This window comes from Hyperolius riggenbachi, chromosome 1 (assembly GCF_040937935.1).
Source record: "Hyperolius riggenbachi isolate aHypRig1 chromosome 1, aHypRig1.pri, whole genome shotgun sequence".
NCBI classification, from domain to species: Eukaryota; Metazoa; Chordata; class Amphibia; order Anura; family Hyperoliidae; genus Hyperolius; species Hyperolius riggenbachi.
The window spans coordinates 182,363,769-182,386,142 of NC_090646.1; the positions used below are offsets into that span (position 1 = coordinate 182,363,769).

At 43.3% G+C, this 22,374-nt stretch overlaps 1 protein-coding gene across 3 annotated transcripts in view; it reads right to left on the bottom strand.

Annotated features, from left to right (window-relative positions):
* The window catches only part of ARFIP1 (ADP ribosylation factor interacting protein 1), a 155,465-nt gene that overhangs the window by 12,593 nt on the left and 120,498 nt on the right, over positions 1-22,374 (bottom strand). For all 3 annotated transcript variants that reach the window (XM_068278959.1, XM_068278956.1, XM_068278968.1), the window contains one exon: positions 20,636-20,810. In XM_068278959.1, coding sequence (XP_068135060.1) covers positions 20,636-20,810 — 175 coding nt within the window. The remainder of the gene's footprint in view (positions 1-20,635; positions 20,811-22,374) is intronic.

Sequence of the window (22,374 nt, forward strand, 5' to 3'; positions counted from 1 at the left end):
CCCCCAGCCCCCTTCAGGCTAATGAGGCCCACACCCGTCCTTCTCCGCCACCTGGATCTTGTGTTATGAGTCCAGGTAATTCAGCCAGTCAGGGCAGTCTGGCCACGTGCCGCTCCCACAGCCAGGAGCATTCTGCACCTGCGCAATAGTGCTGCGCAGGTGTAGTGCTGCACTCCCTACACGGCTGCAGTGAATCCACTCAGAATGTTGTGCACATTGAACAAAGAGGTGTTGTCTATCACCCATAAACCTGGTTCAGATTGTACATGAAGAATGTGTAATAGAGGTAGAATCGCCTCATTCTCCTGCAGAGTACCTGCACATCACTCTTACATGTACCCACAGTTACATTGCCTAGGGCCTGATAGATGTTCTTTGTTCCTGTCTGTACCATCTACATGTACTCTTACCAAGGACTAGTTTTAGCCTATGACAAAGTATTAGAGGCAGAAGATCAGCCAGCTAGCCAGGTAACTGGTAATGTTTAAAAAGGAATAAATATGGAAGCCTCCATATCCCTCTCACTTCAGTTGTATTTTAAAATTCCTAAGCATTGGCAGTTAAAGAGACACTGAAGCCAGACAAAATTCCCTTTTTTAACTTGTATTTATGTTCATAACTATAACCCAAGCTAAATCAGCGCTATCTCGCGGCAAACAAGGGGTTAATACCCCCCAAATTCCCCTGCAAAATCCACGACTTTCTTGGTCGTGGATTTTGCTGCTCAAGGAGGCAGAGCTTACGACTAAAGCTCTGCCTCCATGCGCGTCAATCGACGCACAGATCTCCGGCTCTCCTCAGCCTCTCTCTGTGAAGGCAGATTGAGAGGGGCGGGGAGAGGCGGCAATCAGCCGGGATTGACGCGCTAAGAGGCAGAGCTACAGCCATTAGCTCTGCCTCATTCAGGAAGCGCTCCCCAGACTGAACAGAGGGGATTTGGGGGGTATTAACCCCTCGTTTTGCCGCGGAATAGTGGCAATTTAGCTTGGGTTATAGTGATGAACATAAATACAAGTTAAAAAAGGGAATTTAACCTGGTTTCAGTGTCTCTTTAAGAGATGCATTTCATGTTACATACTTTTAATCAACAAAATTGTAATATGCAAATTAGAGAGTCGGTGGAATCTTAACCTGCGGAGTCGGAGGATTTTTGTACAGACTCCACAGCCCTGGTGTACATGTATATATAGATATGTATGTATGTATGTATATATACAGGTATTGGAAGTGTTTCTGCTGCCTAAACTAGGATAATTAACAAAAAAGTGGGTATCCATTTTACTATACGATACTATGGTGCCGCTTTAAGGAAGATTAGTGTTAAGGTGGCCATACACTTAAACCACCGCACTATTTGATGTATTGCAACACTATGGCCCATAGATCAACAACCGCCTGCTGCTCCACCCTCATTCAATACAAATTTTATGTCCTGTTTGATTTATAGCTTCAATTGATTTTATGTCAAAATTGATTTTAAATTAGATCATGCAGACATGTTGGGGCATTAGATTTCTGGTTGATTCGATTGGAGAAATCAAATCGCTTTCGAATCAAACAGGAAAATTGATAAGTGTGCAGCTACCATTAGGCTTTCAGATATTGTTAAAGGAACACTATCAACCCAAGTGTTCTAAAATGACAATGTACAAATAATGTCTAAGTAGCTGTAGTAAAGTAGTAAACATTTTACTACTTTTCATGTTAAATATCAGGGGCAAAAGCTTTAAAGAGACTCTGTAACAAAAATAAGTTCCCCTGGGGGGTACTCACCTCGGTAGGGGGAAGCCTCAGGGTCCCAATGAGGCTTCCCCCTCTGCTGTAGCTACAGTCAATCCAGCGCTGGCTCCCCCGAAGTCTCTTGCAATCCACGCTCGACAAGCCTGACAGGGCTTGCTATATTTAGCTTCCCTGGCTCCAGCGGGGGTGCTGTTGCGGCTCTCAGCATGGAGATAGGCGAAAATAGCCGATCTCTGTGGGGTCCGCTCTACTACGCATGCGCAGGAGACTTGCGCCTGCGCAGTAGAGCGGGCAGACAGTGATCGGCTATTTCCGCCCATCTCCGAGCGGAGAGCCGATACTGCTCCTGCGCTGGGAAGGTAAATATTTACATTCCCTGCTGTTCGGAGGGCCAGAGGGAGACTGCCGTGGGACACAGGAGGACGGGGGAAGCCTCATTAGGATCCAGGGGCTTCCCCCTACCGAGGTGAGTACACCCCGGGGGAACTTTTGTGTTACAGGTTTTCTTCAAGCATGAAAAGCTGTGGGGTCCCACACAATTACAAATGTTTATAACAAGTTACATTTCCTCTGCTCGCTTCAGACATTTCAGGCAGAGACACAGGACTTTCCCTAACACACAGGGTTAACAGATGCACTGTGAAGGAATTCCCCCTCCCCTCATGGCTCAATCTGCCATCAGATTAGGGCAGACTGCTGTCAGTTAAGAGTGAAAGGAATTTGATACAGTAAACAAAAGAGATAAGTAAGTGAATTGCATACATCATTATTTACCAGCACTTCGGGAACTCTCTCAATCCCAGGTTAAAAAAAACATGTTAATCGATAGTGTTCCTTTAAGGTAAAGTTCGGGTTAGTTGGAACTATCACAGTAAGATAGCTTTAGCAATAGTTTGGATTATTGGTTGCCATCATAGATTATTTCAAGGATTTAGGCTAGGTGAAAGGTGACCATGACTTAAGGTTTAGGTTAGAGCTAGTAGAATGTTTGAAAATAGAAAGAGGTAAATGTATGAATTAAGAATCCAAAAGAGAGGAAAGCGAGATTATCTAAAAGGCAGGAGACAATTTTAGTGAGCGATTGTATTTTACTCAGATTATTCAGATCTGATGGTATGAAAAAAGTGAAACTAGTTGGGCCAATCGATCCTTAACTGCATCATAGATCGTTTCCTTAAAGAAATAGTAGATCGGCATGGCAATATTTTCATAGATATTATCATAACTGGTTTAGATACAATCAGAAGTTGGAATAGTTGAATGCTCTAAATCTATTAAATATGATCTTTTCTTTTGATCTGATAATTAACACCTTAAAGGCAAGGATGGGGAGTCAAAGATCAGGTCAGATGGGGATTAATTTTAGGTATAGTTGGGTTGAAATTTCAACCACAGTATCTTGCGTTACAAAGACTTTGTGCCAAGAAATTAAGATTGTATTCCAATTTCAAGGAACCCTTTCAACCCCCCCCCCCCCCCCCCAAAAAAAAAACCTTAAAAAAAAAAAATTTACTCTGAAAGGGGTTCCGAGATGGGCAGATCAGAAGATATCCACCAAACTGAAGCAATAGATGAAGAAGTGGATGATGCAGTGTTCACTCAGTGCTGATACAGCACACAGGAGGACAGTCCCTTTCATGTACACACAAAGGTCTAATAATGTTCTCATCCCCGCAGGGCAAGCCTGGAATGCACTGATCTCCAGACAGGCACATATGCTGTAGGTGAACAGTCACTTTGTTTGCATTCCACCAAAGACTTCAAATAAACCAGCAACCTACTTTCCTTTGTGCAAAACAAGGCATATTTATTTTTAAAGGCATCTGTGCAAGATCTTCCATCTATTGAGACAAATAAAATGGCTTCCATGCCTTACAGTTATTTGGTAAATTTTTACATAGCAATCATATTAGATCAATGATAAGGAATCTGTAAATTGAAGCAGTGATACCTCAAATCACTGCAAGTCACTTTCAACATTGTCACTATGCTTGCAACCGATGACAGAAAATGCCTGAACTCAGAATTTCTCCAAATTAGAGATTGCCAAGAGACGACACATTTGACATAATATTTATTACCGGTATTGTCTTCCATCTAACACATTTTCTTTTTGTAAAGACAGCAAAAGAGTGACATGAAATATGGTGATGTAAGTTTGTAACAAAGAAACCTGTATTTAACTTCAAAAGGCTGTATGCACAAGTTTACACAGGACCATGATCAATAATACATTTCTAACTAAAAATACCAGATACTTCAAATGACTACACACGTATGATCGGACAAAGCTCTGGTGTAAACAGGGCTGTGGAGTCGGAGCATTTTTTGGGTGCCTGGAGTCGGGAAAAAATGCACCAACTCCTAATGAACTTAAACTGTAATTAAAATAGAAAATATGATAAAAATGTTCCATTTCTCAGATAATAGTCATCATAAATAAGATCAATTGGTACGAGGTTAGTTAGTGCCTAACCTCATACTGGATGTCATGTCTATGATCAAGCTGGGCCTGAAGAGAAATTACATGCATGTTAAAAAATCCTGGTGATATAGGAAGTGCACTCCTATTAGGGACACATGCTTACAGCCAGTCCAATTGATCTTATTTGGTTTTAAAGGGAAGGTTCCGGGACGCTGCGAAAAAAATAAAAATCCAAATCCACTTACCTGGGGCTTCCTCCAGCCCGTGGCAGGCAGGAGGTGCCCTCGTCGGGGCTCCGCAGGCTCCCGGTCTCCTCCGGTGGCGCGCCCGACCTGGCCATGCCGGCTGCCAGGTCGGGCTCTTCTGCGCTCCAATGTGCGGCTCACTGGTGCGCGCTGACGTCATCGGACGTCCTCCGGGCTGTACTGCGCAGGCTCAGAACTACTGAGCCTGCGCAGAACAGCCCGGAGGACGTCCGGTGACGTCAGCGCGCACCAGTGAGCCGCACATTGGAGCGCAGAAGAGCCCAACCTGGCAGCCGGCCTGGCCAGGTCGGGCGCGCCACCGGAGAAGACCGGGAGCCTGCGGAGCCGCGACGAGGGCACCTCCTGCCTGCCACGGGCTGGAGGAAGCCCCAGGTAAGTGGATTTGGATTTTTGTTTTTTTCACAGCGTCCCTGAACCTTCCCTTTAAGGGGGGTTTTTTACGTGTTTGTCAGTCTGTTTTCTTCAATTGAAATGATTTAACCTGCCTGGTGGTAACCCCGGTTTTCTCAGGCCCTGCTGGGCCGATTTGCTTAATTTTTTTTTTGCTGCACGCAGGTAGCACTTTGCTAGCTGCGTCAGCACACCGATCGCCGCTGCCCCGCGCTCGATCGCCGCTATCCGTCGCGCCGCACGCCCCCTCCCCAGACCCTGTGCGCTGCCTGGCCAATCAGTGCCAGGCAGCGCTGAGGGGTGGATCAGGACTCCCAATGACGTCACGACGTCATCCCGCCCCATCACCATGGCGAGGGGAAGCCCTCCAGGAAATCCTGTTCTTTGAACGGGATTTACTGATCGAAGCGGGCAGGGGGATGCCGCTGAGAAGCGGCTATCATGTAGCGAGCCCTGGGCTCGCTACATGATTAAAAAAAAAAACTGCTGCGCTGCCTCCTGGCGGAATTCATTAGACCGCCAGGAGGGTTAATAAATAGCTTTAATATCAGCTCAGAGTTCCCTTGTTCAAAAGTTGTTTTCTGTATGAATACGAGCGCTATATACAATTTATAGTGATTGGTTGATATCCAGGTGGCAGAAGGAGGACAGAAGATCCAGGTGGCAGAGGAGGACAGCGAAGGACTGATTAGTCTGAAGGGGGCTGGAGGAAGCCCCAGGTATGTATAAAACTTTAATTTCATCTGTCTCGTGTTTACTTTGTTACACAGTAGTACTATACTCTACTTATGCACTCTCCACAGAGCTGCAGGGAATCCACGGAGAATGTTGTGCACATTGAACACAGAGGTGTTGTCTATCACCCATAAACCTGGTTCAGATTGTACATGAAGAATGTGTAATAGAGGAAGAATCGCCTCATTCTCCTGCAGAGTACCTGCACATCACTCTTACATGTACCCACAGTTATACTGCCTAGGAACTGATAGATGTTTGTTCCTGTCTGTACCTTCTACAAGTACTCTTACCAAGGACTAGTTTTAGTCTATGACAAAGTATTAGAGGCAGAAGAGCAGCATGCTAGCCAGGTAACTGGTATTGTTTAAATCCCTCTCACTTCAGTTGTATTTTAAAATTCCTAAGCGCTGGCAGTTAAGAGATGCATTTCATGTTACATACTTTCAATCAACAAAATTGTAATATGCAAATTAGAGGAGTCAGAGTCTGAGTCGGTGGAATCCTAACCTGAGGAGTCGGAGTTGGAGGATTTTTGTACCGACTTCACAGCCCAGGGTGTAAATACTTACCTCCTCAAAGCAGAACACACGACTGTAGGTTTTCAGTCAAAAAACGTTTATTGGGTACTCCAAAATAAAGTGCAATGTGTTTCGCAGGTTAAACCTGCTTCCTCAGGCAATACAGAGAGGAGTAAAAAAGCATCTGCTAGTAACATCAAAGCTGAGCGCCTCTGTCTTGACCTTATCCTTTTGGCGCCTCTGTTATCTTAATTGCTACATTGAGTACACCATAGGTGGAGGGTTGTACCCACTTCCTTCTTCTACTACAGAGAGTGACTTCTTAATCCTGAGTGGGGTCAAGACAATCTCCCCACCTGCCTTGACAGTGGTTGCCTAATGGTAACCCTGTTTTGTGAGTATTACATTTTGAATTACTCTATAAATCTTCCATTACCAGTACATACCACACTATATTGGGCTCTTGGTGTTTTCTTCTCATTCCAGTGATCTCCAGTATGTTCCACACCTAAGTTTAGGCATATACGTACGTATGTATGTATGTATGTATGAATGTACGTATGTATGTACGTACGTACGCATGCGTGCGCTATATATATATATATATATATATATATATATATACTCTCTATGCTGCTATAGCGTATATATATAGCAGCATAGAGAGTGATAGCAGCGGCTGGGAACGCGGAAAATCAGCCGCGTTCCCAGCCTGTCGGCGGCTGTCGCCGAACCGGAAGTAGCCGCCGACGGGGACAGGACGATCGGAGCGGGGCTGCGAGGGCACCATCCAGCTTCGGGGTGCTGAGGGATGCCCCAGGTGAGTAAATGTCATTTTTTTTTTTTGACTTAAGTATTCCTTTAACTGTGGTTTATCACACCCGAGTTCAATTTCTGTAGTCCCCAGGCCTGATTACTGCCACGCCTGTTTCAATCAAGAAATCACTTAAATAGGAGCTATCTGACACGGAGAAGTAGACCAAAAGCACCTCAAAAGCTAGACATCATGCCAAGATCCAAAGAAATTCAGGAACAAATGAGAACAAAAGTACTGTAATTGAGATCTATCAGTCTGGAAAAGGTTATAAAGCCTTTTCTAAAGCTTTGGGACTCCAGCGAACCACAGTGAGAGCCATTATCCACAAATGGCAAAAACATGGAACAGTGATGAACCTTCCCAGGAGTGGCCGGCCGACCAATATTACCCCAAGAGCGCAGAGAAAACTCATCCGAGAGGCCACAAAAGACCCCAGGACAACATCTAAAGAACTGCAGGCCTCACTTGCCTCAATTAAGGTCAGTGTTCACGACTCCACCATAAGAAAGAGACTGGGCAAAAACGGCCTGCATGGCAGATATCCAAGGCGCAAACCACTTTTAAGCAAAAAGAACATTAAGGCTCGTCTCAATTTTGCTAAAAAACATCTCAATGATTGCCAAGACTTTTGAGAAAATACCTTATGGACCGACGAGGCAAAAGTTGAACTTTTTGGAAGGTGCGTGTCCCGTTACATCTGGCGTAGAAGTAACACAGCATTTTAGCATAAGAACATCATACCAACAGTAAAATATGGTGGCGGTAGTGTGATGGTCTGGGGTTGTTTTGCTGCTTCAGGACCTGGAAGGCTTGCTGTGATAAATGGAACCATGAATTCTACTGTCTACCAAAAAATCCTGAAGGAGTATGTCCGGCCATCTGTTCGTCAACTCAAGCCGAAGCGATCTTGGGTGCTGCAGCAGGACAATGACCCAAAACACACCAGCAAATCCACCTCTGAATGGCTGAAGAAAAATAAAATAAAGACTTTGGAGTGGCCTAGTCAAAGTCCTGACCTGAATCCTATTGAGATGTTGTGGCATGACCTTAAAAATGTGGTTCATGCTAGAAAACCCTCAAATAAAGCTGAATTACAACAATTCTGCAAAGATGAGTGGGCCAAAATTCCTCCAGAGCGCTGTAAAAGACTCGTTGCAAGTTATCGCAAACGCTTGATTGCAGTTATTGCTGCTAAGGGTGGCCCAACCAGTTATTAGGTTCAGGGGGCAATTTCTTTTTCACACAGCTCCATGTAGGTTTTGAGTTTTTTTTTCTTACTAAATAATAAAAAACATCATTTAAAACTGCATTTTGTGTTCAATTATGTTATCTTTGACTATCAGTTAACGGTTTTTGATGAGCAGAAACATTTAAGTGTGATAAACATGCAAAAGAATAAGAAATCAGGAAGGGGGCAAATAGTTTTTCACACCACTGTATGTATGTATGTATGTATGTATGTATGTATGTATGCATGTATGTATATGTGTACATGTATATATAGGTGAAGTATGGTGTCAAATTTTCACTGCTCTTTGAATCGGTGTCGGGGAAATTATCTTCACTTCCTGCCCAAGGCCGTGACAGGAGATCTCTCCACAGGAAGGCGCAGAATGCGATGTGGTGCGCCTGGCCAGTAAACCCTGACTACTGAAGTTAATGGGAGGAATTGCAAACGAACGAGAAGGCGGCGGATAACAGCGAGGGAGCAATCAGGCTGAAGGGGGCTGGAGGAAGCCCAGGGTATGTATACATTTTTGCTTTGCCGCTAGCTCATGTTTACTTTAAAGTACCCAGACACAAGTGTGACAGACACAGAACTTTATAACTCCCCGCCGCATCCCGTCTACAAGGGCCATGCAAGTCTATGGAGACTTGCACACTTCAAGCGATGCAACACGGTGCACCGGAAGTATCCAAATCCCCGCAACACCAATGCAAAGGCCGCATCATGTTACTGCATGATCCATGCCTGCCGCATGGATTACACAGTAATGCAAGTTAATTGGCGACGCAGTAAGTGCATAAGTGCATGCCACAGCGGTGCGCTGTGGCATGCATGCGCTGACTGAAGTAGTTACTGCACTAACATACTTCCTGCCCAGCAGGGAGAACGTCACTAGCCGGAGGTGGCGCTCCGCATATGACCATGTCGCAAGCAGGGTCACATGAAGGCGGATTTCTACGGTGCGATGCTTGCACCATATCGCTACCACAATTAATAGGCGTTCAACCGGCCCAATGGTATCCAGGAATTTTTGGATTGTAGCACACTGTCAGTAGCATGTACAAACACTTTCATCTACCTTTCATGAGGTGCCATCGCATTTAGCAGACCATCATACTGAAGCAACGAGGACTATAGTCTTACTATACTGTGCCACTGGCAGAGAGAACTACTCTGATATAAGTCTATCCACTGAACAAGAAGCCAATATTTGTAACTTATTATAACATTCACTCTACTGCAAGTGACAGGAGCACTATACATGCACCATCACTGGGAAGTATTTTCTGGTTCACTTAAACACAGACAAAATCCTCCTGTTTTCTAGTAGCTCCATGACTAATATTTTAAATACGTCACAGTTCTTGTGATCACTTTTATCCAGGTGTTATCACTCACTCTGCGGCGTACAGCTAATCACAACTGTGGATCCCTCAGCACTGATGTGTCAACCACCATGAATCTTTGTCTTTGAAGATCTAAAGGATTGTCACAGAAATGTCTGCTTTGCATGTCTTAACTCTAAATGTGCAATATAGACATCTTCAGCAGACTGCAGTCTATCACTGGGCACACAGTCCAAATACTTGCATTGCATTTTGGTGTAAAAAAATACGGTAACTTATTTGGCACATGTCACTGTTTTCTGAAAAGCATGCACCTCGAGTATTATTTCTCTAATATTCTTCATAAATCCTTAGTTACAGATTGCCCAGCAAGCTCAGGGTGAACCAGAACTCCTAGGAGTGTGTAAGGGGCTACAAAGGACCAAATGGCCCTATTACTAAAACCTTGTACAAACCAAAAGTTTGCCTTCTTAAAACAGAAGGTATTTGCGGTTATTCAGGTTGGAGTGAGCATATGATGTTTCCCATAATGCATTGCCGCTGAATATGCAAATCAACAAAGGATGATTTTCATATTCAGCAGTGATGCATAGTGGGAGACCTCATATGCTCACTCCAACCTGAATAAATCGCAAATACCTTCTGTTTTAAGAAGGCAAACTTTTGTTTTCCATAAACCCTGCTGACTGTTAGTGGTTTCTAGAAGCAGCTGTGATAGTGATAGATAGGCTTAGGTATAGGTTGGTTTGTGTAAGGTTTAGGTTACAGAGGGTGATAAAGTATTGGTAATGCTACTTAAAGAGGCAGGTTAGTATGGAATGGGGGTACATTTTGATGCAAAAATTAGGTACTACCAAAACACCTACAATGAAAGGATTCTTGGTGGATGGGTTAATTTTTTGGCTATAGCATATACTGTAGCTGTTACAGTGTGGAGATGCCAGTGCTACTGTTTCCAGCTGATGGCAACTGAACTGGTGTCAGGTGACGAAAAAAAATGGGAGTATTGACTGAAATTCAATGTTCCACATTGATTGAGAAAGTTGGGGATGGGAATAGGTAGGCTAGATTTCTCTGCCACAGTAAAAAGGGGCTAATGCAAAGAGGGGAATCCTCTACAGTCAAGAAGGGGCTAATGTAAAGAGGGCAACTTATGGCATTACAAAGTGGGCTTTCATTAACAAGTATTTAAAAATACTGGGAGGAGTTCAGGATTGGGTTCCAGCAAAGGTTTAACATTAAAGTGGACCCAAATTAAAAATACAAGATAACAGAAATAAAATCTATTTTCTAAATTATAAAAATAAATAGCAGCCTTTTTTCAGCTGCATGATGACAAATATAAAATATTTTACATTTATTGGAGGAACCCCTCCCTTCCTTTCATATTGCCGGGACAGAATCCTGCAGACTGGTGGAGTAGGAGGTGTCTGGCAAAGGAGGAATTGCTAATGGCTGCCACCTGTATAACCCTAGTTATGAAAATAGAAGGGTGAAAAGCAGGCACTGAAATGCTCATAGGCTTGAAGGAGTGTTTATTTATCTTTGTATGTGTCAGAGTGGTACAACTAAATATTTTGAATTAAAAAAACACGATTGGTTTGGGTCCGCTTTAAGAGCGTAGGTGAGGGTTAGGTATTGGGCAGTTGAGTTGTTCACCACAGAGGATCAGTTAAATTGATTGGGTTAGAAATGTTAAAGGGGCACTACAGCGAAAAACTGTGAAATTGAAAATATGTGCAAACATATACAAATAAAAAGTAATTTAAAAAAAAGTAATAAAAAGTAAAATGAGCCATAAATTACTTTTCTCCTATGTTGCTGTCACTTACAGTAGGTAGTAGAAATCTGACAGAAGTGACAGATTTTGGACTAGTCCATCTCTTCATAGGGGATTCTCAGCAAGGCTTTTATTCTTTATAAAGATATTCCCTAAAAAGGATTTATACAAAGATGCTGGCCAGCTTCCCACACAGTTTTTTGGCAGTTGAACAGAGCAACTGCCATTCACTAAGTGCTTTTGAAAATAAATATATCCCTGAGAATCCCCTATGAAGAGATGGACTAGTCCAAAACCTGTCACTTCTGTCAGATTTCTACTACCTACTGTTAGTGACAGCAAAATAGGAGAAAAATAATTTATGGCTCATTTTACTCTGGAAAATATGTACTTATTTGTATATGTTTGCACATATTTTACATTTTACAGTTTTTCGCTGTAGTGCCCCTTTAAAGAGTGCCGTACAGTCAAGGAAACCGTACCAAAGCCTTGTTGGTCATTTATGGCCCACTATCGCAAAAAAAAGTAGGCAGTTAAAATCTGTCAGAACCAGCGGTGGCTCCAGCTTCAGATTTTTGGGGGTGCTCAAAAGGGGCACAATGTCTGGCCGGCGGTGCGAAATTTGCGGTCTTGATGTCATGTGGACGGGGCTACCTGTAATGTAGTTACATAAAAAATATGAAGCAAATGCACATGACAGACTGGGTTTTTCCCAGTAAATGCACATAATGAGAGGTAGCGTTTCACCACTAAATGCACATAAGAGACAGCGTTTCCCCAGTAAATGCACATGGTGAGAGACAGCGTTTCACCAGTAAATGCACATAATGAGAGACAGCGTTTTACCAGTTAATGCACATAATGACAGACAGCGTTTCCCCAGTAAATGCACACGAGAGACAACCTTTCACCAGTAAATGCACATAATGAGAGACAGCATCTCACCAGTAAATGCACATAAGAGACTGTAGTGAGCTGGGCAGAAGGACTCAGGCTCAGGCCTGGCTGGTGGTGGGTTGTGGGCCCCAGGGCAGCTCAGGCCTGGCTGGTGGTGGCAGGCTGTGGGCCCCAAGGCAGCTCAGGCCTGGCTGGTGGTGGCGGGCTGTGGGCCCCAGGGCAGCTCAGGCCTGGCTGGTGGTGGCGGGCTGTGGGCCCCAGGGCAGCTCAGACCTGGCTAGTGGTGGTGGGCTGGGGGCCTCAGGGCAGCTCAGGCCTGGCTAGTGCCAGCATTACATGTAATAAAAAAAAAATTCAAGTTGGCAGTTGGCTTGGCTGCCCAGTGCCCACCCACCTTGAGTCTTCCTCCTGCTGCTCCTGAGCTGCTGTCCAGTCCTCGGACGTTTGTGCGTGCTGTGTCCGTATGAGTGCTGGCAGTGGCAGCCAGTCACTCACTAGTGAGCAGCAGAGTGAGTGACAGTCTGGTCGGTCGGGTGGCGTCTGGCTGCCAGTGCCAGCTGCCAGTGCCCCACTGTGCTGCTGGGCAGTGCAGGCAGGCCAGGCCTGCTCCCAGCTGACAACGGCCATCGGAGCAGCAACAGACGCCAAGTCTCTGAGTCTGAAGCTGGGCGGGCAGGCCAGGGCCAGGCGAGACGAGTGCGCTGTACATTGCGTGCGTGTCACGTGACTGATTGTGACACAAATTTATACGCCAGGAACGTTCCCTTGCAGCCGCTCTGTGCCTGCGTGCCGGCTGCGTGACTCTCTCTCTGTATATTACCCGGGCCGGGGTTAACTTACGTGAGTGACACTGACAGCCAGGTCAACCCTCCTCCAGACAGTCTTCCTCTTTATTTTTCCTCCTCTGAACCGCAAATACGAACAGGAGGGCTTTAGAGGGCTGATCAGTTGACAGCTGGGGCTGTAGCCTGGGTAAGCCCCAGCGTGGCGCCGCCACTGGTCAGAACCGAAAGGTTTTGAATCCCTCCTCATGGGGGATTCTCAGGGTTTTCTTTGTTTTCAATAGCATTTCCTGAACAGCAGTTCAGTAATGTGCAAGTGAGTAGGGAGGCTGGCATCTTACTATTTTGCCAGCTAAACTGCTGTTCAGGAAATGCTGCTGAAAACAAAGAAAGCCATGAGAATCCCCCATGAGGAGATGGACTGGCACAAAACCTGTTAGTAGGCAGTTAAAATCTGACAGAACCGTTTTTGCAATAGAGGTCCTTAACCACTAAACAGCGCTGTGGGGGTTCTAAGCTTAAAGAAAACCTGAACTGAAAATTAAAAGTCAAAATAAACATACACAAGTCATACTTACCTTCCATGTAGTCTACTCCTCAGTGTCTTTCTCCTGTCCCGCGTCCTGTTTGTTCACTGTGATCAAGGGAATTTTCCGTCCTCAATTTTGAAAATGGCCATTACCCATAACAGCTTACTGGTCAGCACACAGTTAAACTGTTACATCGCCCACTTGAGCCATAGGGAAACCTGGACATTACCTGGTACATCCGTTTTCCTCTCCGCTATAACTGACAGCAACTGATATTTTACTGCCAGCAACTGATATATTTCAGATCTGACAAAATATTGTTAGAACTGGAAGGGATTATTGTCAGAAGAAAATGGTGAGCTTCTCAGAGGAACTGATGGCAAGGTAACTATGCAATGTTCATTTGAAGTTACCTCATGTGTTTATTTTAAATATTTTTACTCAGTACAGGTTCTCTTTAAAGGACAACTGAAGAGAGATGTATATGGAGGCTGCCATAATTATTTCCTGTTAAGGAATACCAGTTAAACTATTAAAAAGTCACCGTTTCACGATCAACCGTATTTCACGAAAGTGGTCATTCAGCTCTTATATCCAAGTGGTAGACAGTCACCCAAAGGATTAGAGGGAGCTTACCAGCTGCTGACAACCCACATTGTAAGGTTGTAGGTCTCGCATTCAGCGGTAAGAAGGACCAAGAAACGCCCAAGATCCGGAAGATCAAAACCTGCTCTAGCAATGCATAGCATCTCGTGTTCTTCGTCGAAGTCACACGTGTGACTTCGAGGAAGAACACAAGAGACGCAATGCATTGCTGGAGCAGGTCTTGATCTTCCGGATGGTATGCCTGAACTAATATAAAGATTTTTGGAAGCTTTCTTGGTCCTTCTTACCGATGAATGCGAGACATACAAACTTATAATGTGGGTTGTCAGCAGCTGGTAAGCTCCCTCTAATCCTTCGGGTGACAGTCTACCACTTGGATATAAGAGCTGAATGACCACTTTGGTGAAATACGGTTTATTGTGAAACAGTGGATTCACTTATGATCTGCGCTGACTTTTTAATAGTTTATGTGTGTGGACTTTTGGACATTGTCTTTTCTCAGCAGCGATCTTGATTCCCCTGGCACTGATTTTTTGGTTTTTAAGCAATACCAGTTGCCTGTAGCCACAAAGGTGCCGAATTGGACATACTACTCATGGATCATAGGTTACCTGAGTCACCTGGTCGGCAATCGGAACGAAGCTTGCTACAGGAGAACCGCAACAGAGGGGAAGGGAAGGCGTGGTAAGTACAGTTTCTGCTAATAACACCCCACACATAATGTATGCCATTTCACCTTCCTTCAGCTCTTGTATCCTTTAACCAGCTTCATAATAATTAAGTCAGTTCATGCAGAACTATATAGAGACTAAAAAAATTGAATATCCTTGTGATACATAAGGTACCGATTCTGAATGAAGTTATGTGAGAATCTGAATCTAAAAGTTTTAACACTATACCACTAAATATGCAGAATAGTAGTTTTCAATATGTATAGCTAGCAGGTGAAGCGAGAATAAAGGTTTACCACAAAACAGCTCTTCATTCTATGATAAAATGAAAATGTAAAGCAAAGGACTTCAACCACTCCAGCAAGCTGACTTTGGTGAGCATTTCAAACTGCATTAATTATACTTCTAAACCCCAATGCAACACCCATTTTCCTCAGGCCATTTCTGTTTGTAAGGAAAATTTAATTTATAGCCACTACACACCCCTTCAATGTACTTCACTCAGGAACCTTGACATGAGGATGAAATGTTCTGCTCTGAAGGTACAATGCAAAAAGTTAAAGAGCTGGTGGAAGGGAGTTTTATTCTATCAAAGATTTAATTTTGTTCAGACATACACTGATGACAGTCCATGAGGAGTGGCAGGAAATGTGGATAAGCAGTTCAGGAATATCTGTAATAGACTAAAGGCTGTGCCAAAGTCAGAAAACTAATAGAGCAAGGACAACTGGGTGCCATACATTACTAAAAAAAAATTGCCAGTAGTGTGCAAAGTATGAGCCTCTTTCAGAAGCCAACCTGAGAAAACAAAATGCATAGTTAATGAATGCTCAGTTAATTTACTGGAGGAGAAACCTTTACCAACACCCATGGAATAAAGTAATTGCCTCCGCTCTATTTGATACTTGGCTGGGCCATTGCAATCAAACCCAGCCTGTAAGACTTCCCTGTGGATGAATCCTTAAGCGCTCTACCTTAATGGACATCTTAAGTGAGAGGGATATGGAGGCTGCCATATTTATTACCCTTAAACAATACCAGATACCTGGCATCCTGTTGATCTTAGAAGCATCAGCAGTGTCTGAATCAAACACCTGAAAAACAAGCATGCAGCAAATCCAGTCAAACTTGAGTCAAACACCTGGTGTGCATGTTTGTTCAGGGTTTATGGCTAAAAGTATTATGCTGGGAATACACGGATCGACTTCCGCCACGCCCCCGCTCGTCCCCGCTGCCGTCCGGATCCATTCCCGCTCGTCCCCGGGATCGAGCGGGGAATCAATCCGGCAGGTCATCGGACCTGTCGGAAATTATCAATCGAGCCATCAGCGGCTCGATTAATAAGGGCGCAATGATCCGTGTATGCCCAGCATAAGATGCAGAGGATTAGCAGGACAACAAGGCAATATGCATTGTTTAAATGGAACAACTTTTTTACCTCAGCTGTCCTTTAATTTATGTTTTTCAGCCAATCAAGGGTTGACTTGAGTCACTTAGGCCTTAAAGTGGACCCAAATTAAAAATACAAGATTTCAGAAATAAAATCTATTTTCTAAATTATAATAATAAATAGCAGCCTTTTTTCAGCTGCATGATGACAAATATAAAATATTTAATATTTATTGGAGGAACCTTCCTTCCTCCCTTCCTTTCATATTGCCAGGACAGAATCCGGCAAACTAGTGGAGTAGGTGGTGTCCGCCAAAGGAGGAATTGCTAATGGCTGCCACCTGTATAACCCTAGTTATGGAAAGAAAAGGGTGAAAAGCATGCACTGAAATGCTCATAGGCTTGAAAGAGTGTTTATTTATCTTTGTATGTGTCACAATGGTGCAACTAAATATTTTGAATTAAAAAAATGTTTGGTTTGGGTCCGCTTTAATGCAGCCAAGCATCCCCACAGTATCTCATGATTACAATGCTCAACCGTGGCAAGCTGTGTTAGCTTTACTCTATACGTCATGGGAAGCATGTCGTCACCAATGTTCCACCTTTGACTTATTAAGTTGCATAATTCAGTAGGACTTGCCGCAAGATGTGGGACCGACTTGCTCAATTTAGTTACGTGGAGGTAATAGTGAGCGATATCGGGACTAGCGACGACCGTGACAAAAATCCTGACGCTTTGTTTTTGCCTGATGTTTCCTTTAAACAAGCATGTTGCAAGTACACACAAACAAGTCAAACATCTGATCTACATGCTGTTTATAGCTATGGGGCTATAGCCAAAAATTCTTAAACGCAAAAGATCAGCATAAATGCTATGCGATTTGCATTGTTAAAAAGGAAATAAATATGTTGGACTCCATATCCCTCTAACTTCAGGTGTCCTTTAACTGAGAGGAAAAATTGGTTTCCTAGATGTCCATCTGGGTTCTCCCGTGGCTTCCCGCTGAGTTTTCTATGTGCTCTGGGGGTAATTTTGCTAGGATGGCTACTTCTGGGCAAATTCACCACTGCTCCAAGTTTTTTTTTTTTATTTTATTTTCAAGATAATGGCTCTCAGAGATGTAATCAGGCACAAGAGATTAAATTTAATGGACCCATGTCTTTTTTTCAATTTGTATAACCAGGTAACTTATATACTGGTCGAGCGCTGATCTGGAACATGATCACAGTTTTTACATTCTTAAAGTGAACCTCCAATCTAAAAATCTACTCAGCAGCACTGAAAAGGCCTGGTGTTTCTTTAAAGAGTAACTGCCAGGCTGCAAAAGCTAATTTAAACCTCTATTCTCCTGTGTTAAACAATTTAGAAGGAAGCCAAAAAGGCAATACTGCAGTTAAAAATCTCTTTAGGTGTTTGCTGACAGCAAGGCTTCGTATTCCCAGGCTCCTAAGGAGGACGCAAGCCGAATAACAGATACTGCAAAGCATTCTGGGGCCCTCCCCTGGCTGCTAGTGAGGCTCAAGTTTCAACAGCATGTAACAGTCTAGCTCACAGCACTAATAAATCTTGGGCAGAGTACACTGCAGGAGTCCGCTATTGTTCCTAGCCACATGGCTAATTAATATTCACTGCACAGTAGTGTTATTCATTACCAGCGTTTGTGAGAGTGGAATCATCAGGAAGCAGGCAGGACATGACGACACATTTGGCTTCATAGGAGACAGACAAACATGGAACCTGCCATGAGCTGTCAGGAGCATCATTCTCTGCAAATACTATATAAAAATTATGTGAAGTTCAAACGTGGACAGTGAAATGCATATGTAATGTAAGTACAGCCAATCTTTAGCTACTGATATATGTGTTTATTTTCTCTGAGACCCTATACCTAACAGCTCCTCTTTAACAGCTTCACAGCATCAGAACTTTGCTTTTCTTACCCAAGTCTCATTTTTAGCTGCACATAAGAAAACTGCCCGGGCAAATTTCCCCTGATGCTGTGCAAAGCATGATGGGATTTCTGCTGCTGTTCTCCTTCTGTTGTTTTGGCACAAAATGTATTTACTTATTTTGAATTTGAACTTTGAAGCCTAGCACGTGCCGCTGGGAGGGGTGATCAGGACACAGGACAGTCGGAACTGTGTCTCCTGCTCCCTGTCACCTTCTTTCAACCAAAAAGATGGCTGCTCCCATGAAAAAGATGGCTTCCCCCATGAAATCACAAACATGTACCTGTTCTTTTAAAACAGGGTGGGTAAGAGATTAGATCTAGGCAAAACTGGAGCGCCCCATAGTGCATTATCAAAGGGGGTAAATTTTATTTGCAATTAAAAGTTCTACTCACAAAGGTACAATGGTAAATTCGCACATCAGCGGTATAGCCACCTGCTTGTAACCCTGGCAGTGGATGACAACGCGCTGTGGCCAGCAGCGTGATCTCCGATGGGTAAGAGATTATATTACCTATCTATTTTAATTAACATAACTAATGTAACTTAATGACAGTATGTTTGTTTAGTCTGAAGTTCCCCTTTCATTATGATGCCATCTAGGAGGAGTGACTGGAGGTTCCCCCAACACGCAGCATCTATATCTCTGAAGTCTGGGAAGGGGGGAGCTAACTCCAGCTTGCGTCTAAATGTCATGCAATGCAAACTATATGCAGCTTTTAACTGGACTGTACAAAATAAAAAACGAGTGTATTGGATCTGTCTAAGGCTCACCACACACCATACAATCTTGGTTGTTCAATCTTACCACTTTCATGTAATATAAGAACTTATCCAATCAATCATTCAAGGTATTTTCAATCTGTTGGTCCTTATACTACATAGATTTGGTAAATCTGTACAACCAAGATTGTATGGTGTGTGTTGAGCTTAATACCAAGATGTGCATAATCTGCATGAAATTAGCTAGCTGAATTTGTTTCTCACTGACCATCTTTACTCATCAGGAACCATCCAATGCTCTCTGTATGCTCTGCTCCCATCATGCTTTGCAATATAACAGCTGCGAACCTGACACCACCATAAAAAGGGCAGCAGCCATTAATGTCTGGTCTCTGAATTTTGGAAGTTTGAAACAAGTAACTGGCTATTATTTACTATGTACGATTTAGCTACTTCTAGAAATTTTCACTAGTCATATGAGAAACATTGTGCAATGCTGCTTGTTACACAATAACAGAACTTTGGTAATGGAAAGAAATGATTAACAGTAAATGAAATAGATGCATGTCTGCAAGTGTTTACAAAGAGCTACCTCAGGGCTGCATGACAAGACCACCAAACCCAGCACTGAAACATGCTACCTCACTCTACTGTTCACAGGACATTTCTTTACATATCCTTCGTCACTTCCACATAAAATACTTTCCGGTTCCTTCTGTCATCATTGAGTTTGTGGTTATGTAAGATGGCATTTTGCCTGAAGTGACGGACAGCGTGTACTGACAGGGGAGGCAGAGAATGGACCTAAGGCTAATTAGCAGGTAAAGCGAAGATATGGTGAAATGTATAAGTGACAAAACTCATGGACAGTATACTATTCATTGCCATGCCCAGTCATAGACCGACCGCACGCACGCACGCACCCACCCACACACCCACACACTTCTGATTCTCATAGTCTTGAATGAATCTGTGCATGCGTGGCAGCACAAACCGCTTTAACAGTATGACACCATTTTTGAAAGTCACCTAGATAAAGGTGTCCATTAACAGTACAATTTTTTTCACCAAATGCCATCTTTTGATGCGATTTTAATGATCGAATTATATACACAATTTGCCGTTTGTGGTGGCAATCGATAAGAAACGATTCTTTGGTTGATAAATAGGATAAAATTGATCCGAAAGTTGGATTTTATGATCAAATTTGAAGAAAGAATTGTTCAGTAAATGTGAACAATTGATAATTACCTTCCTATTATTTCAAAGACCACATTTGGTAAAAAAATTGTACTGTTAAAGGGTACCCTAAGAGAGCATAGCAGCACAACCGCTGGTGTAAATAGTCAATGCAGAGGGGGTATGGTCCAGTCTCATAAGTAAATGTAATCACCAAACAGGAATTAGTAAGATGTACATTAATGGCTGCTATACACAAGTTGGCGCTTGGGCAAGGCTCCCTAATGATTCTGGTCATCTGTGGAGCGTGCCCTAACTGGCTGCAGCCCTGAAGCGCTTTGAGTCCGCAGGAGAAAAGAGCTATATAAATGTTCTGTGTTTTAGGTCTTGTCTTAACAATTATTCTCACAATCAATTGTACTTATTCTAGATGTGGTTTAAAAAATAGAAAGAAAAAAAAATAAAAAGAACCGAAGTAAAAAGTGTCCTTGGCGTCACTGGGAGGAGCAATGAGGAGAGATCTGAGCAATGGGGACAATATCAACAGTACAGCCTGACAGAAGTTGTAACCTTTCACAGTGTAAAGTAAAAAGAGAAAGAGGGGAAAAAAAGAAAGCAAAAGTAAAGTTGGGACTGGAGCGGATTACAACACATTATTACCTTGTTCTCCTCTAAGAATTTCAGTTTGATGGAGACATCATTTCTCATCTTGTCATACTTCTCCTTGTGCATTTGGAAAAGCTGCTGGGATTGCTCGATCTTGGGCAAGGTTATGGCGTCCCGCGGTCCCATGTTCAGCTCTTCCAAGTCTGTACGGTATGCATCATACTCGACCCTGCCAGAGACAGAACCGTTACTGTATAATCCATTGATAGTTCTATTTTTCTTATATACATTGTTAAAACATTTTTAAGTCAGAGAATTCCAATATTATAATACCACTCAGGTTTAAACAACATGCAAGTAAGTCCACAGATAAACGAGACTGTAGGTTCCTTCTTAACCTGAATCTGTAGATAAGTGGAAGCACTGTGCCATCTCTGTACCATGTACCTCCTCTGTGGCCCCCTGTGCCCTGCCCCCCCCCCCCCGTTGCCACCTTTGCCACCACAGCCTCTACACCATGTCACCTCTGTCCCTGTTCCCTCAGTGCTCTCCTCTGCCTCCACACTGTCACCTCTGTCCCTGTTACTTCAGTGCCCCCCTCAGAGACACCGCTGCTTCCACTGTGTCCCTCTGTACCACCTCTGCCCCACTTTGTGCCTCCTTCTGTCCAAGTGATGATCGCAATGTGCTATTTTTGCTTATGCAGCACGGCCGCGGTCTTTCATGGATGGTAGCACGGATGCAAACTCCCAGAGGGTCCCAGCACTGGATTACAGGTTTGCTTTCAAATATATAAATGTTAATGCAGAACTCGCTATATAGTATAGTGCACGCCAGCAAAACGTCATTTTACCGAGTTTAAAAAACATTTTTTTCTTAGAATCTTTTTAAAAATAATGGTTTCAAAAACTTTTTGAAAAAATGTTTTTGACTTGTTCCCATCAAATCAAATGTCGTATTTTTGGCCTGTTCGTTTTAGCGAGTCATTCGGAAGTCAATTGTTCATAAGTCTGGGACTCTAAGTAATGAAACTGACCAATACTGAATTACAACTACAGCATACAAAATCTTAAAAGAACATACATATGATCATTCTAAAGAAACTGTATACTACATGATCTGCTCTCAGCTAATAAATACAGTTCAGGAGCTACAGAACACCACATAGCCAACTGTACTAGGCATGCTATACAAAAGGTTGTTAGGACCAAGCAAGCTAAAAATATTAGAAGAGTAGAAACATTGGCAAGTCTCTGAAGTAAATAAACACTTCTGTATGATTAGGCTCTTAAAAAAGTGGTTCATCTTCCATCCAAACTTCACACACTTGTTACAGGATAGTAACTCAGCAACAGGGTTATCAGCATTGCTGAAGAACTTGTACAGAGTTTGAGGTGGGAAACATTCAAAAGGCACACAATAGATTATCTTTGGCTGAGACGGCACTGTCTGTAGTGAGCCCACTGTGCTTATACATACTTGCATGTATACACGTGCCGCCTGTTGCCCCTCCTCCTCTCTTTGGTGACCATATACGATGCTTGGCTATAGCTTAGCAGTAGCGTGTACAGAGCTCATCCCCTGCAATATCACCCTAATAGTCCAGAGAACCATGAATGCTTCTGATGAGGGAATCAGCTTTACTGATACATGTATCTCAGAATCATTGTATATACCAACTTACTGAACTCCATACAAGCCACTTCGAAAAAAAATCTCAGTTTGCCAGAGGAATCCAGGCCGGGGCACTACTTTGTGATGGCACTTCACTGAATTTCACCCCCACCAGCAGA